Source organism: Salmo trutta, chromosome 26 (genome assembly GCF_901001165.1).
Source record: "Salmo trutta chromosome 26, fSalTru1.1, whole genome shotgun sequence".
Taxonomy (NCBI): domain Eukaryota; kingdom Metazoa; phylum Chordata; class Actinopteri; order Salmoniformes; family Salmonidae; genus Salmo; species Salmo trutta.
The window spans coordinates 27,955,102-27,971,789 of record NC_042982.1 but is presented as its reverse complement, the minus strand read 5'-3'; the positions used below and the strand labels follow the sequence as shown (position 1 = coordinate 27,971,789).

The 16,688-nt window shown below is 44.9% G+C and overlaps 1 protein-coding gene across 2 annotated transcripts in view; it reads left to right on the top strand.

Moving 5' to 3' along the window:
* LOC115163578 (galectin-9) overlaps positions 1–16,688 on the top strand; it is a 30,045-nt gene that overhangs the window by 4,728 nt on the left and 8,629 nt on the right. For both annotated transcript variants that reach the window (XM_029715574.1, XM_029715573.1), the window contains exons 6-9: positions 9,197–9,285; positions 9,486–9,693; positions 10,358–10,477; positions 10,562–10,750. In XM_029715574.1, coding sequence (XP_029571434.1) covers positions 9,197–9,285; positions 9,486–9,693; positions 10,358–10,477; positions 10,562–10,750 — 606 coding nt within the window. The remainder of the gene's footprint in view (positions 1–9,196; positions 9,286–9,485; positions 9,694–10,357; positions 10,478–10,561; positions 10,751–16,688) is intronic.

The following is a 16,688-nucleotide window of genomic DNA, read 5'->3' as shown; positions in this document are numbered from 1 at the left end:
GGGGGTGTTTTTCTGTGTGTTTTGGGGTTTTGGGCATTCTATGTCCTTTTTTCTATGTTTTTGTATTTCTTTGTTTTGGCCTGGTATGGCTCTCAATCAGGGACAGCTGTACATCATTGTCGCTGATTGGGAGCCATACTTACGCAGCCTGTTTTTCTTTGGGTTTTTGTGGGTAGTTATTTCTGTTTAGTGTTTTGCACCTGACGGAACTGTTGGTCGTTTTGTTATTTTGTCTAAAGTGTTCTCAGTAAATACATTTCATGATGAGCACTAACCACGCTGCATCTTGGTCCCCTCTTTCAGATGATCATTACACCTACCTCCTCACAAGTGGACATTTTGTATAAAATTCCCATTTTGGGGATTTAGGAGTTCGCCATGTGAAATTCTTTGTTCTCTCTGTGTCTCTCTCTTTCTGCATGGCCAGGGGGAGAGAGTCTCCGCCAGGAATTTACAACCTGAGATAACAGAACCTGGGTGTAGGAGAGAGAGAGAGAGAGAGAGAGAGAGAGAGGATGCCATGATCTATACCCAGAAAGGGTCACGTCATGACAGTCCCCCCCCCCTGGTGGTTTGGATCTTGTGATTATCCTGCAAGTTACAAATCATCATAAAAATAATGACCACGTGATCTCCTGTTTGTAGAGCATCGTTGCAGTCCCCCTCTGGTGGTTGAACTTGATAGGCTCTCTGAAGGCGGAGCAGTCCACCACAAGGATGGGCAGTTGATGTCTGGTTGGTGATCGCCGTTGCGGTCCCCCTCTAGTGGTTTACCTTGGTAGGTTTCCTGGAAGCTGCAAAGTACCACAAGGATGGGCAGGGGATGCCCTGGTTGGTGATCACCGTTGCGGTCAACCCCCTCTGGTGGTTTACCTTGGTAGGGTCTCTGACAGCGGGGCAGGCCGCCACAAGGATGGGCAGTGGGTGTCCGGATTTGGGTTTGTCGTTCCGGACCCGTCGTCTGGGCGCCCAGACTGGAAGATCTGGGCAGTAACTTAGGCAGCTGTTAACAACGCACACACACTCACAAAATACGTATAATTACATTCATTCCCCAATGAGCGCCATTGTGGCACTCCCTGACGACACCGCTCGCGTCGCGTGCGTTGCAAAATAAATGTAGAAATCTATGTTATTCAATTGCACTCAACGAGCGTCTGCGTTGCCAAGGGCTGAAATAGAAGTCCTTTCTATTTCTGACGCAGATCACGCTGCAAGTCCTGCCTCTCCCATCTCCTCATTGGTTTATAGAAGCAGGTACCCACGTGCCATCTCCTCATTGGTTATACCCACGTGGATGATTGAAAGATGAACTGTGTTGCCGGTCATCATGGTAATACTATGAAAGTTTAGATGCCAATCACCATATAAGTTCAAAGAAGAAAAAGCCTGGAAGGAGGAGAGATGACTAGAAACAATTCGGTTGACCGTTTTATGTGTGGACTAATTGTCGGAGTAGAGGACCTTGTGCATTTCAGGTAAAATAACAACTCAATGTTTATATCCCAGGACAAATTAGCTAGCAACTGCAAGCTAGCTAAATAGGACAAATTAGCTAGCAAGTGCAAGCTAACTAGCTAAATTTCCATAAATGTTTAATGCTTTTCGACCTGTCCCCAAATGAATGTAATTGGTTCAGAGTTTGTTTTGATATTTTAACCTGCGTGTCGTGATCGCGTTTGGTGTAGGGGGACAAAATAAATTTATGAACGATGGCACACGATGGCACACGATGGTTTGGGTTCCGTGTAAGTGATGGTTGTATGGGGACTTTGTTTATGGCTTTATCACTTCCCAAGTGTCAAAGGAACTGAACCGAAAAGGAATGAAAGCATAAACAAAAGATATACAAAATATAGTTCTCACACCAAAATCATCTAATTGGACTGTATTCTATATTCGTCCAATGTCCTGGCAAAATGACTCTATCTTGGCATCGTCTCTAATGTCATGTCTAGGGTTTTCCTACTTGGTGTGTTGCTTAGGCACTATCCTAAGTTGATAACTATATGATAAGTCTACAAGGCACTAGTTTTGGGCAGTCTACAGGGATGACCTATGGACTTCTGGGAAGAAAACTGGTGAGTACTGTAGCAGTAGAGTCAAAGGCCTCAAAGTAAATGTCCAACTATACTGCTCAAAAAAATAAAGGGAACACTTAAACAACACATCCTAGATCTGAATGAAAGAAATAATCTTATTAAATACTTTTTTCTTTACATAGTTGAATGTGCTGACAACAAAATCACACAAAAATAATCAATGGAAATCCAATTTATCAACCCATGGAGGTCTGGATTTGGAGTCACACTCAAAATTAAAGTGGAAAACCACACTACAGGCTGATCCAACTTTGATGTATAATCCTTAAAACAAGTCAAAATGAGGCTCAGTAGTGTGTGTGGCCTCCATGTGCCTGTATGACCTCCCTACAATGCCTGGGCATGCTCCTGATGAGGTGGCGGATGGTCTCCTGAGGGATCTCCTCCCAGACCTAGACTAAAGCATCCGCCAACTCCTGGACAGTCTGTGGTGCAATGTGACGTTGGTGGATGGAGCGAGACATGATGTCCCAGATGTGCTCAATTGGATTCAGGTCTGGGGAACGGGCGGGCCAGTCCATAGCATCAATGCCTTCCTCTTGCAGGAACTGCTGACACACTCCAGCCACATGAGGTCTAGCATTGTCTTGCATTAGGAGGAACCCAGGGCCAACCGCACCAGCATATGGTCTCACAAGGGGTCTGAGGATCTCATCTTGGTACCTAATGGCAGTCAGGCTACCTCTGGCGAGCACATGGAGGGCTGTGCGGCCCCCCAAAGAAATGCCACCCCACACCATGACTGACCCACCGCCAAACCGGTCATGCTGGAGGATGTTGCAGGCAGCAGAACGTTCTCCACGGCGTCTCCAGACTCTGTCACGTCTGTCACATGTGCTCAGTGTGAACCTGCTTTCATCTGTGAAGAGCACAGGGCGCCAGTGGCGAATTTGCCAATCTTGGTGTTCTCTGGCAACTGCCAAACGTCCTGCACGGTGTTGGGCTGTAAGCACAACCCCCAGCTGTGGACGTCGGGCCCTCATACCACCCTCATGGAGTCTGTTTCTGACCGTTTGAGCAGACACATGCACATTTGTGGCCTGCTGGAGGTCATTTTGCAGGGCTCTGGCAGTGCTTCTCCTACTCCTCCTTGCACAAAGGCCGAGGTAGCGGTCCTGCTGCTGGGTTGTTGCCCTCCTACGGCCTCCTCTACGTCTCCTGATGTACTGGCCTGTCTCCTGGTAGCGCCTCCATGCTCTGGACACTACGCTGACAGACACAGCAAACCTTCTTGCCACAGCTCGCATTGATGTGCCATTCTGGATGAGCTGCACTACCTCAGCCACTTGTGTGGGTTGTAGACTCCGTCTCATGCTACCACTAGAGTGAAAGCACCGCCAGCATTCAAAAGTGACCAAAACATCAGCCAGGAAGCATAGGAACTGAGAAGTGGTCTGTGGTCCCAACCTGCAGAACCACTCCTTTATTGGGGGTGTCTTGCTAATTGCCTATAATTTCCACCTGTTGTCTATTCCATTTGCACAACAGCATGTGAAATGTATTGTCAATCAGTGTTGCTTCCTAAGTGGACAGTTTGATTTCACAGAAGTGTGATTGACTTGGAGTTACATTGTGTTGTTTAAGTGTTCCCTTTATTTTTTTGAGCAGTGTACTACGGCTGGTATTTTGCTCGCACCCTTAAGTGATCCTAGCATAAATTCTAATTGGATGTTCCGTTGTACATGTGCGTTTATGCTTACACAAGCGTGCATGTCAAGGGAAGAAAACCAAGTATCATGGCAGATTATAACTTGTTCAGAATGAGTCTGACGTAATCAGGTAATTTTCAGATCAATGCCTGGAGGTCAGTCAGAATTGGTGTCGACGGAGCCTGTAGTGGTTTTACTACAAGTCACTGCATCTTCCACTATTGTAGTGGCGATAGGTATGAAGTCTATTTCATAGCTATGTTATCCACGGAGGAGCTAACCTCACGACAGAAGTACTCTTTAAGTATTGGACCAGTCATATGTGGTGTGATCATGGTTCATGACTTCTAATAACTTTCCTCCTGAATGGAGGGTTCTATTTATTAATGGCATGTGTGTTAACCATTGGAAGAGTGCTCTGGAGATTCCCTTCCCCGTGTTGTACTCTGAGTAACTCCTAACTACTATGTCGCTGTTGTCAAGGGTAATTTGATTTGTTAGGTCTCTAACCTTCTTACTGATTGTAGCTGGACTGACTGTTGCTGGCATTGGTACTGGTACTCAAGGCGACCAGTTATCCTACCGATTTATTCTGAAATATTATCCTACCGGAACACATGATTAGAGCATTTTACTAGTTGTATTGTAGTTGAACCTACAAATGGCAAGGCATGACAACTCATTTTTTTGCCATTTATTTGAGGTGGAAGTCCACTGGACTTCTACGACCAGTGTGGTACACCTCAGTAATATCTTAGATGTGTTCTAAGATTATCCCCGTCTAGGGGCCTGTCTGCTCCTCACTGTTGTCATAGGGGAGTTTACAACTAGATTTGTTTTATGCTCTGGCGGCCTCGTACGGTGTTGCCCGTAGTCTCGACCCCCCCACTGGCCTCGATGAGGCTTATTATGGGTCTGGGCTACTATTCCCCCCATTTGTGTCTCGGGACCCCCCCCCCCCCCACCAGCGGGTGGTGTTGGTATCCAAGGCACAAACGAAAAGGTCGGGCCATATGTACAAGTTGTCAGCGGCCATGTTGTTATGGGAATGGCTGTAACCTTTCAACCAAATCTCCTTGTGTTTGTGCTTCAAAATGCTCAGTGGCTGTCGAGGCCTGTCAGTCACCACCACGTCCGCGTGTGGCAACCTCTTCAATACCTGCGAACTGAGATGAGGATATCGGTCTGTGATATCGCAAAGTCTTTCACCAGTGGGAGTCATCGGGTCAGTTGTGTCATTGTAATGGGTGACAGTCCCCCACAAAGCGGAACGTGTGTCATCGGAAGCAGAGTACACTCTGTGCATCAATGTTTTTCTTACTGAGGCGGCCGCAGTGCTTGCGGAAGTATCCGGAGGGCAAAATAAGTTAATCTCAACTATCGTATTGCACGATTGCAAGGAGGAGGGAAGTTGCTCATTCACAGAGACAGGTGGCTCGAAATCATGAAAAGAATAGTCAATCAGGTTTGCTGATGGCATGTGTTGAGATATCGTAATATCTCTTTGGATCGGATTCTGCACCAAGAGGTTTCTAAACGTATTTTTCCCAAGGGGTGCTTTCGACAGATACCCCTTGTGAATGACTGCGTTGCAGCTAGCATTAGGGTAAGACAGTGTGGTCAGTGGAGAAGGCCCTGGGGCCTGTGACCATACATGGTTGGTTTTCCAATCCATCAGTGGGAGCAACCGATCCATCAAGTTTGTTCCAAGTAGCAGGGGTTCAGATTCGAGGCTGGTAACATACACCGGGTGAACGAGTGATATGTCCTGGAAGTGTAGTTTCAGCATGACTCTCAATGTGAGAGGCGAGGTAGTCTGAGTGATACCTCGAAGTGTAGTGTCGCATCATTCCACTTTTAACCAACATTTAGTTGGTTTCAGAGGCCTTTTTAGATCATCAACCAGAGAGATGAGCGATATTACCGCACCCGAATCAATTAGCGCATGACAAGTTAAGCAGTCCTCCAGGACTGTTTCCAGGTATGGGCGTTTAGATTCGTGTTTAGTGGACATATTCCCCACGAAGTGGAGTGGTCATTCGCAACGACGTGATGTGCCATTTCTGTTCAAGGTAAAAGCAGATCGACTTTTCCGATTTTGAGTGGACTTGGCTTTAACGAAACGTTTTAACTTTTTCTTCGCACCCTTTGTATCAGAGTCTATAGACAAGGCCTGTGGGCTTGTTTCTTGACCAAGCGAGCCCTGGATAGGGTTTCAAGTGAGAGCGGGAGAAATTTGAAAGTGCTTGCTATGGGTGTTAATTCCTGCGGACCTGGTGTCTGGCAATTCCCCGTCTAGTCCTTGTGACTTATCTTTTACCCTTTTCTCAATTTTTTCTTGCTTTAGTTCTTCACGTAGTGGAACTTCTAGAGAACATTGGTCTACGTTTTGATCGTCCTTCAATCGTTTGTTACCCTTGTGCTCTGACACTTTTTGTGGGTTGGGTGCAGGAACGTAGCGAACTGGTCGATTGTAGCGGTAGTCGTTTTGATGGCGACGTACTTTACAGTTATTTCGACCGCTGAGGCTATTGGAATCGTGGTTTCGTGGTATAAACCGTTGTTGTGCGTCATCTCTCAACGCTCCAATACCTGATAATGCACCCTGTGAGTGAGTGAGTGAGTGAGTGAGTGAGTGAGAGAGAGGCCACGATCTATACCCAGAAAGGGCCACGTCATGACAGAGGCTTCCAGCGTTGGGCGACCTCACTCCGCTTGGACCCGTTTCTCCACCGGCACAGGTGCGTGCTTCTTTCTGCAAAGTCTCTATCGGCACTTCAATGCTGGAGAGAGACCCATTCCTCTTGATGCGGGGCTGCCCTACTGGGAGAGTCTTCATGTGCAAAGTACTGACAGCGGATGCATCACTACAGGGATGGGGAACTGTCAACGAAGGGCGTAAGGTGAACGGCATATGGTCAGACTCTATGAGTACAGCCCATATCAACGTTATTGAGCTCTACACTGTGTAACTAGCCCTTCCTACAGGGCAAACATGTCCTGGTCAGGTCGGATAATACGTCTCCGCTGGCGTATGTCAACTGCCAAGGAGGAACATGCTCTTGTCAACTTCACTCTCTGGCAAGAGAGATCTTGCTATGGAGCAGCGAACATCTGTTGCCTCTCAGAGCAATACATGTGCCAGGCAGACTAACCTCAGGTGGGATTTACAGTTGCGGGGTAACCCCCAACCAGGGGAGTGGCGACTTCATCTCAAAGTCGTCAAGGAGGTGTGGGGGCATTAGGGCAGGCCTGCCGTCGATCTGTACGCATCACAGGACAACGCAATCTCTATGAATGAGATCACAACATCCCCTAGGCGTGGACGTACTGGCCCACAAGTGGCCAGACATGCTTCTGCACACCTACCCTCCAGTGGGCCTGATCCTCCCTACTCTGGACAGAGTGAGATCGAACCGTCTATCCCTCACCTTGATAGCCCCGCATTGGCCCTGGAAGCCATGGCTGGCGGAGATTGTACCTCTCCTGGAGGGCTGGGCGATATGACCAAAATATGATATCACAGTATTTAAAAAAAAATGGACAAAACACCGTGTAAACAAATTGTACATCACTTAAAGATGGGTTGATGTTTTTTATGTAATAAGAATGTATATTTTTGTACAGATTGTGGCTACACTCTGAAAGAGTTTCTGGTTTCCTCAGTGAAAGATGATAAAACTAAACTCACGTAATTTGTTTCTGTGTCTTGTTTTGGAATGCTTACAACAGTTTGAATGTATGATCAGTTAGATAAAAAAAGGTATCACTTTACATTAAGGATATATTAAGCAGCTAAATTACAAGCACACAATTCCCACTAGACACCATTTATACAGTTGATTTATTTCCAAGTGTTTGATTTGATTTGAATCTGGGATTCAAAACTTTGACCTCAAATATGGTGCCAGTGTCTCACCAGTTCCCAGAAGAGAGAGGATGATTTAGAAAACAGACATGTTCTTGACTCCCATGATGACCTGCACTATGGTGGTCTTCTGGTGGTCATAATACACTTCTGCTACTGATATGCAGGATTACATCAAAAAGTGTGTCATGCAATATACAGTATGTGTAAAATGTCAGTACAAACGTAGTACATGGTTATTTCTCTTGTAGAACATTTTGAAACAAATACAAATGAATGTGTGTATTTGTGGCATTATTACTAAAACACCAACATTTGAAATATCTTCACCGAATCCAGGAGAGACAAATGGAAGTGTCTAAAGGACAGTGGTAGTCTACAGTTAGTTGTCTTGGGTTGAGGTGACAATCGGGGAATTAATTAGGATATGGAATAAGAAATTATTAGAAAATAAAAAGGTGCCATTGTTATTACATTTTACATGTGATGTGGCTCAGTTGGTAGAGCATGGTGTTTGCAACGCCAGGGTTGTGGGTTCGATTCCCACGGGCGGCCAGTACAGAAAAGAAAAACAAAATGTATGAAATGTATGCATTCACTACTGTAAGTCGCTCTGGATAAGAGCGTCTGCTAAATGACTAAAATGTAAATGTTAGCATGTGTCTGTGTGCATGGAGACAAACTGACCTCTATACACAGCAAACTCTGTCCAATTCTGTGTCAACTTCCTGACAACACCTGACTGAGTAATTGCAGGTTAATGATTGAAAAAGCATAAAAATCTATCGGCCCGCATCGTCTCTTGATTAGTCTGTGTGTAGGCCTACCGATTAGGGCAAGACCGATATTTCAAACTGCAGCATATTTCGATAGAGGTATTCGTTAGGGGGAAAACTATGTAGGGGAATTGTAAACTAGGCTACATTGTTACTTACTTACTCTTCCCACCCCTTCAATTCACGAAAAAACGAAACTACACATTTCTGAAACGACACATCATCCATGAGAGGAGAGCGTTGAGCAACTGAGAAGACGTTTCGATTTACAGTGAGATTTAGAGAAATGGCATTTTATAACCAGGAACCTTTTTATAATCCGGTACGTTTATTACAACTATTTATAATGTGATTGGTTGTGTTGTGTATTTAAAATGTAGACGTTCTTAATGTTTAACTTTGGGAGAGTTGAGTTTACGGTCAAATCTGGTAATCAAAATGCGCTCCCATCCGTTTCTCAGTAATATACTGTACATTATTTTCCCAGTTAGTCTGCTTTTTTCAGTTCACAGATTTAATGCTAAAATCAATATATGCATAGCTAGACATTCATAGTATCAATTCATGCTATGCTATTGTGCAAATTTAACATGTATGTTATTAGGCTACAGTGAATGTCTCGCGTATTCCGTTATGTAGACCTAGGCCTATTAATAATTATCACACAAGCAGTAATAGTGGATGTAGTAAAGAGGAAAGAGTCAATGGCCTCTAGCCTACATAATAGTTGTTGTAATTTCATTTTTCCATTCTTATTCAATTCAGTTTGTCATTAATGATTCTGTTTAATATATGTCCCAGAGTCTCCCTTTCACCGGCTCTATCCACGGTGGGCTTCAGGAGGGAAAGACCATCATTATCACTGGGAGAGTTCCCCATGGGGCAGACAGGTGGGTCACCACTCGCAGATATAAGCTTTGATAATACATTTGCTTATTATTTGTCTTCGAGAGAGTCCTAGGCTGCGTTCCAGTCCAGATAATGCCTAGTACACATTTATAGCGCCTATTCAAACTTTTTCCGAGAACTGTTTAACATATCCGGAAGCACATGATCTCTCTCGGTCTCACTTTCTCTTTCTCTTTCTCAGGTTCCATGTGAATTTGCAGTGTGGTTCTATGGCAGGGGCAGACATTGCCCTTCACTTCAATCCACGCTATGACAGTCACCCTGGATATGTGGTGACCAACACCTTTCAGCAGTCCAAATGGGGGTCAGAGGAGCGGAAGCAGCATTCCCCCATCCAACATGGCTCCAGCTTCAGCCTCGAGATAACTGTCCAGAGGGACTTCTTCAAGGTCACCCAAACCCTCTCCTACTATAGCAAATGGAGGATTCATATGTAGGATCTTAATTTGAGCCAGTTTGTTACAGCAGGAAAATAATCCTGCAGCCACAGGAAATGTTAATAATTATATGGATTATAGTTAATGGGGTTGATACATTTTTAGTTTTAAAGGGGAAATTACAAATGTTAGAAGCTTTTTAAACCTTGAATTCACAAAAAGTTAGCATTTCCTGTTGGCAGGAAAATTCTCATCAACAAAAGAGTGATCGAATTAAAAACCAACATCTGTACATTCCGACTACACAACATCCTTTTCAGTCTGTCATTGTAAAATATACCATTTTCTGTTTTATATAAATGACGGTAAAATACTATGCTTACAGAGCTCCCACATGATTTCAATGAAGTCAGTGACTCATAATCTATTTACTTAACTTTTATTTAACTAGGCAAGTCAATTAAGAACAAATTCTTATTTACAATGATGGCCTACCCCGGCCAAACCCTAACCCGGACGACGCTGGGCCAATTGTGCGCCGTAGGAGTTAAAATGGATTTCAATTCATGGGTTGGAAAATACCTTGAATAGTTGTGAGTGACACCTGTTCTCTCACTCACTGTCCTCAGGTCCATAATGACTCTGCTCATGGTCGTTCTCTGTTCTCTATCTTCAGTTGAATGTGAATGGGAACCATTTCATGACCTTCAAGCACCGTATCCCGTTTTACTCAGTGGACACCATCTCAGCCGGGGGGAAAGTGGAGTTGACCTCCATCGCCTTCCAGAACCCTGCGGTGAGTAGTACCTAACATATTAATTAGATGGACAGAGAATTTGAAGACAGTTCAACTGATTTAAAGTGATTTCATGTCCTTCAGCCCACCTTTCCTGCACAGCCAGGATTTCCGGCACAACCTGGATTCCCTTCTTATCCGGGATTTCCGGCCCAACCAGGATTCCCTTCTTATCCGGGATTTCCGGCCCAACCAGGATTCCCTTCTTATCCGGGATTTCCGGGACAACCAGGATTCCCTTATCCAGGATTTCCCGCACATCCAGGATATCCAGTGAGTTAATCTGGATCTGAATCAATAATGATAATTTATTGGCCAACAACTTCTTGGTTATCGGACTCATTAACATTTTTTTGGGTCAGATCTGTGATTTTACTGTCTTTCAGAGTCTCTAGATTTTAGTTATCTTTCAGTCAACTGGGTTCGACATCTCACTATGGGACATCCCTATTTTGTGGGTCATTGGTGGAAGTATTATTCAAATCACGCCTAACAGCCTAATCAGAGTCACTCCTAACAGGCCAATCAGAGCTTTGTGGGTGTACGCACTGCTCTGGTTTCCTCATTCTTCGCGTCTTCATGAGTCTATTTGGTTACTATCTGGTTACTAGCCGTAAAGCAGCTTCATTCAGAAAACTAGCTCTCAACTTAACTGTTCCTTTTGGTGTGGGTTACCACCCCAACACAAAGCGTTGAATGGCTTATTTTCAGGAATTCTGCTAACTTCAGCTTCACTTAACAGAGTGAAGTTACCTTGGTTAGCTTGTTAGCAGCGTTTTTGGTTGTCGTCTAGCTACAGTACACCTGTTGCCTGGCCTCCACACAATTCGCGTTGTTAGCTATTCAGCTCCAGTGCTTTAACATCCCACTAATAGCAGGTTCCCACAAATTTTAGCTAGTCCCATCGCAATTGCAGCTAGTTACCTTCACACAGGAGATATCTAAGGTTCGCCTTTGAGTGCATAGTCTACGAATATCTCACCTTACCATTCGGTCTGTCCCTTGCCCCACCGACGGACACTCTGGCTCAGGCAGCGGAGCACACAGCCTAGCTGTTGTTGCACATGCTCTCTCTAGGCTTCAGGATGAATCATGCCAAAAGCTTGCTCTTACTGATCCAGCAGAAAATATTTTTGGGAGGAGAGCGATGGCTTTTCGCCACTGCCTCTGTGTTTTGCCCGGCAACATCAGTCACGTACTGGATATGCCTGAGGCTTCTTGGGCTATTGGTCTTCATGATACTGGCAGTTCTGCTTGGTCTCCTCCTCATGAGAGGTGTTGTGTCTTTGGCATCATTAAACGTGAAGACTTATTTTATCAAATCAATTCTCTGTAATTATTATTACGTGATTAAACTAATCATGTAAATGTAATTAACTAGGAAGTCGCGGCACCAAGAAAAATCTTCAGATTACAAAGTTATAATTTTTCTAATATAACTTTTCAGATATTTTAATATCTGATCAATTAGTCTTCTAATTAATGAATTATTCTTTACCTCACATTAGTCTCATTCCAAACGTCGTAAATTGTTGGTTATCTGCACGAACCCAGCCTTTACTATGAATCATCTATACACCAATTGTCTTAATCATTTATTTACTAACTAACTAAATAATCACAGAAATACATACACCAACAACAGTAGATATGGTTACTAACAAAGGATAGGGAAGATTTCTTAGTGGGCTAAGCCGATATGACGGCTTGGTGGACAAAGGGAAATGGGTGTGGACTGAGAACAGGCGGGAAAGACAAAAGGAAACACTACACAGTTGATAATTATATTAATTCAAATGCTAATCCTTTGCACATGAACGCTCACTCATTCGGGAATAATTGCAATCAATATATATTTATGCCCAGTGTGTCGTCGTGATTTCTGTTGGAATCGTTCGTCTGCGGAGAATCAGTTCATCACCGTCTCTCTCTCTGCTTCCCTGAAGATCTTTAGTGTTTAGAATGGATACTTCAGAGTACCATTCAGAAATGTTCTCATAGAATAGATGTTTCGGTGGTTGCCGGTCTTCGCATCCCAGGTTGACATAATTTCTAGCTGCAGACTAGTAATTAGCATCTAAGATTTGCTCTTATTCTGTAGGGATCGATAGTCTCAGAGTTGAACCATTTCCAGCCGTGTAGCCAATGCTCCACGTGGTATGGTTAGGAATTCAATAACTATTCGCAATCACAGCTCATGCTGTGGGTTTGCTTAGTCTCAACTCAAACCTGTGCACCCTCAGTGTCCACCGTGGTATGCGTGGTCTGAAGAGGATTTCCGCAGGAGGGGTTTTTATTCATAATAATAGAAAAGGAGGTTCTATGACACCAGATTATGTCTGTGCTCACGGGGGCGGGCCAGTGACTTAGTTAAACTTTAAAGGGAATACAGTTCTCTCACATTAAAGGTCTACCATCACATTACATCATTCCACAAATAGTTTAATCTTTACTCATTCATTTTATACAATAATTAGATGCAAACCCCATAATTGAGAAATGTACACATTCAGAGATATAGTTATGTGTGTTTCCTGTCCTCTCTGAGGTCACCAAATGAAACACACTCGTCATACCCGTCCCTTATGTGTCCACAGACCATTCCTACTGTTACGTTCTGACCAGTAAAAGGGGTTATTTGTTATTATAGTTTGGTCAGGGCATGGCAGGGGGTGTTTTTCTGTGTGTTTTGGGGTTTTGGGCATTCTATGTCCTTTTTTCTATGTTTTTGTATTTCTTTGTTTTGGCCTGGTATGGCTCTCAATCAGGGACAGCTGTACATCATTGTCGCTGATTGGGAGCCATACTTACGCAGCCTGTTTTTCTTTGGGTTTTTGTGGGTAGTTATTTCTGTTTAGTGTTTTGCACCTGACGGAACTGTTGGTCATTTTGTTATTTTGTCTAAAGTGTTCTCAGTAAATACATTTCATGATGAGCACTAACCACGCTGCATCTTGGTCCCCTCTTTCAGATGATCATTACACCTACCTCCTCACAAGTGGACATTTTGTATAAAATTCCCATTTTGGGGATTTAGGAGTTCGCCATGTGAAATTCTTTGTTCTCTCTGTGTCTCTCTCTTTCTGCATGGCCAGGGGGAGAGAGTCTCCGCCAGGAATTTACAACCTGAGATAACAGAACCTGGGTGTAGGAGAGAGAGAGAGAGAGAGAGAGAGAGAGAGGATGCCATGATCTATACCCAGAAAGGGTCACGTCATGACAGTCCCCCCCCCTGGTGGTTTGGATCTTGTGATTATCCTGCAAGTTACAAATCATCATAAAAATAATGACCACGTGATCTCCTGTTTGTAGAGCATCGTTGCAGTCCCCCTCTGGTGGTTGAACTTGATAGGCTCTCTGAAGGCGGAGCAGTCCACCACAAGGATGGGCAGTTGATGTCTGGTTGGTGATCGCCGTTGCGGTCCCCCTCTAGTGGTTTACCTTGGTAGGTTTCCTGGAAGCTGCAAAGTACCACAAGGATGGGCAGGGGATGCCCTGGTTGGTGATCACCGTTGCGGTCAACCCCCTCTGGTGGTTTACCTTGGTAGGGTCTCTGACAGCGGGGCAGGCCGCCACAAGGATGGGCAGTGGGTGTCCGGATTTGGGTTTGTCGTTCCGGACCCGTCGTCTGGGCGCCCAGACTGGAAGATCTGGGCAGTAACTTAGGCAGCTGTTAACAACGCACACACACTCACAAAATACGTATAATTACATTCATTCCCCAATGAGCGCCATTGTGGCACTCCCTGACGACACCGCTCGCGTCGCGTGCGTTGCAAAATAAATGTAGAAATCTATGTTATTCAATTGCACTCAACGAGCGTCTGCGTTGCCAAGGGCTGAAATAGAAGTCCTTTCTATTTCTGACGCAGATCACGCTGCAAGTCCTGCCTCTCCCATCTCCTCATTGGTTTATAGAAGCAGGTACCCACGTGCCATCTCCTCATTGGTTATACCCACGTGGATGATTGAAAGATGAACTGTGTTGCCGGTCATCATGGTAATACTATGAAAGTTTAGATGCCAATCACCATATAAGTTCAAAGAAGAAAAAGCCTGGAAGGAGGAGAGATGACTAGAAACAATTCGGTTGACCGTTTTATGTGTGGACTAATTGTCGGAGTAGAGGACCTTGTGCATTTCAGGTAAAATAACAACTCAATGTTTATATCCCAGGACAAATTAGCTAGCAACTGCAAGCTAGCTAAATAGGACAAATTAGCTAGCAAGTGCAAGCTAACTAGCTAAATTTCCATAAATGTTTAATGCTTTTCGACCTGTCCCCAAATGAATGTAATTGGTTCAGAGTTTGTTTTGATATTTTAACCTGCGTGTCGTGATCGCGTTTGGTGTAGGGGGACAAAATAAATTTATGAACGATGGCACACGATGGCACACGATGGTTTGGGTTCCGTGTAAGTGATGGTTGTATGGGGACTTTGTTTATGGCTTTATCACTTCCCAAGTGTCAAAGGAACTGAACCGAAAAGGAATGAAAGCATAAACAAAAGATATACAAAATATAGTTCTCACACCAAAATCATCTAATTGGACTGTATTCTATATTCGTCCAATGTCCTGGCAAAATGACTTTATCTTGGCATCGTCTCTAATGTCATGTCTAGGGTTTTCCTACTTGGTGTGTTGCTTAGGCACTATCCTAAGTTGATAACTATATGATAAGTCTACAAGGCACTAGTTTTGGGCAGTCTACAGGGATGACCTATGGACTTCTGGGAAGAAAACTGGTGAGTACTGTAGCAGTAGAGTCAAAGGCCTCAAAGTAAATGTCCAACTATACTGCTCAAAAAAATAAAGGGAACACTTAAACAACACATCCTAGATCTGAATGAAAGAAATAATCTTATTAAATACTTTTTTCTTTACATAGTTGAATGTGCTGACAACAAAATCACACAAAAATAATCAATGGAAATCCAATTTATCAACCCATGGAGGTCTGGATTTGGAGTCACACTCAAAATTAAAGTGGAAAACCACACTACAGGCTGATCCAACTTTGATGTATAATCCTTAAAACAAGTCAAAATGAGGCTCAGTAGTGTGTGTGGCCTCCATGTGCCTGTATGACCTCCCTACAATGCCTGGGCATGCTCCTGATGAGGTGGCGGATGGTCTCCTGAGGGATCTCCTCCCAGACCTAGACTAAAGCATCCGCCAACTCCTGGACAGTCTGTGGTGCAACGTGACGTTGGTGGATGGAGCGAGACATGATGTCCCAGATGTGCTCAATTGGATTCAGGTCTGGGGAACGGGCGGGCCAGTCCATAGCATCAATGCCTTCCTCTTGCAGGAACTGCTGACACACTCCAGCCACATGAGGTCTAGCATTGTCTTGCATTAGGAGGAACCCAGGGCCAACCGCACCAGCATATGGTCTCACAAGGGGTCTGAGGATCTCATCTTGGTACCTAATGGCAGTCAGGCTACCTCTGGCGAGCACATGGAGGGCTGTGCGGCCCCCCAAAGAAATGCCACCCCACACCATGACTGACCCACCGCCAAACCGGTCATGCTGGAGGATGTTGCAGGCAGCAGAACGTTCTCCACGGCGTCTCCAGACTCTGTCACGTCTGTCACATGTGCTCAGTGTGAACCTGCTTTCATCTGTGAAGAGCACAGGGCGCCAGTGGCGAATTTGCCAATCTTGGTGTTCTCTGGCAACTGCCAAACGTCCTGCACGGTGTTGGGCTGTAAGCACAACCCCCAGCTGTGGACGTCGGGCCCTCATACCACCCTCATGGAGTCTGTTTCTGACCGTTTGAGCAGACACATGCACATTTGTGGCCTGCTGGAGGTCATTTTGCAGGGCTCTGGCAGTGCTTCTCCTACTCCTCCTTGCACAAAGGCCGAGGTAGCGGTCCTGCTGCTGGGTTGTTGCCCTCCTACGGCCTCCTCTACGTCTCCTGATGTACTGGCCTGTCTCCTGGTAGCGCCTCCATGCTCTGGACACTACGCTGACAGACACAGCAAACCTTCTTGCCACAGCTCGCATTGATGTGCCATTCTGGATGAGCTGCACTACCTCAGCCACTTGTGTGGGTTGTAGACTCCGTCTCATGCTACCACTAGAGTGAAAGCACCGCCAGCATTCAAAAGTGACCAAAACATCAGCCAGGAAGCATAGGAACTGAGAAGTGGTCTGTGGTCCCAACCTGCAGAACCACTCCTTTATTGGGGGTGTCTTGCT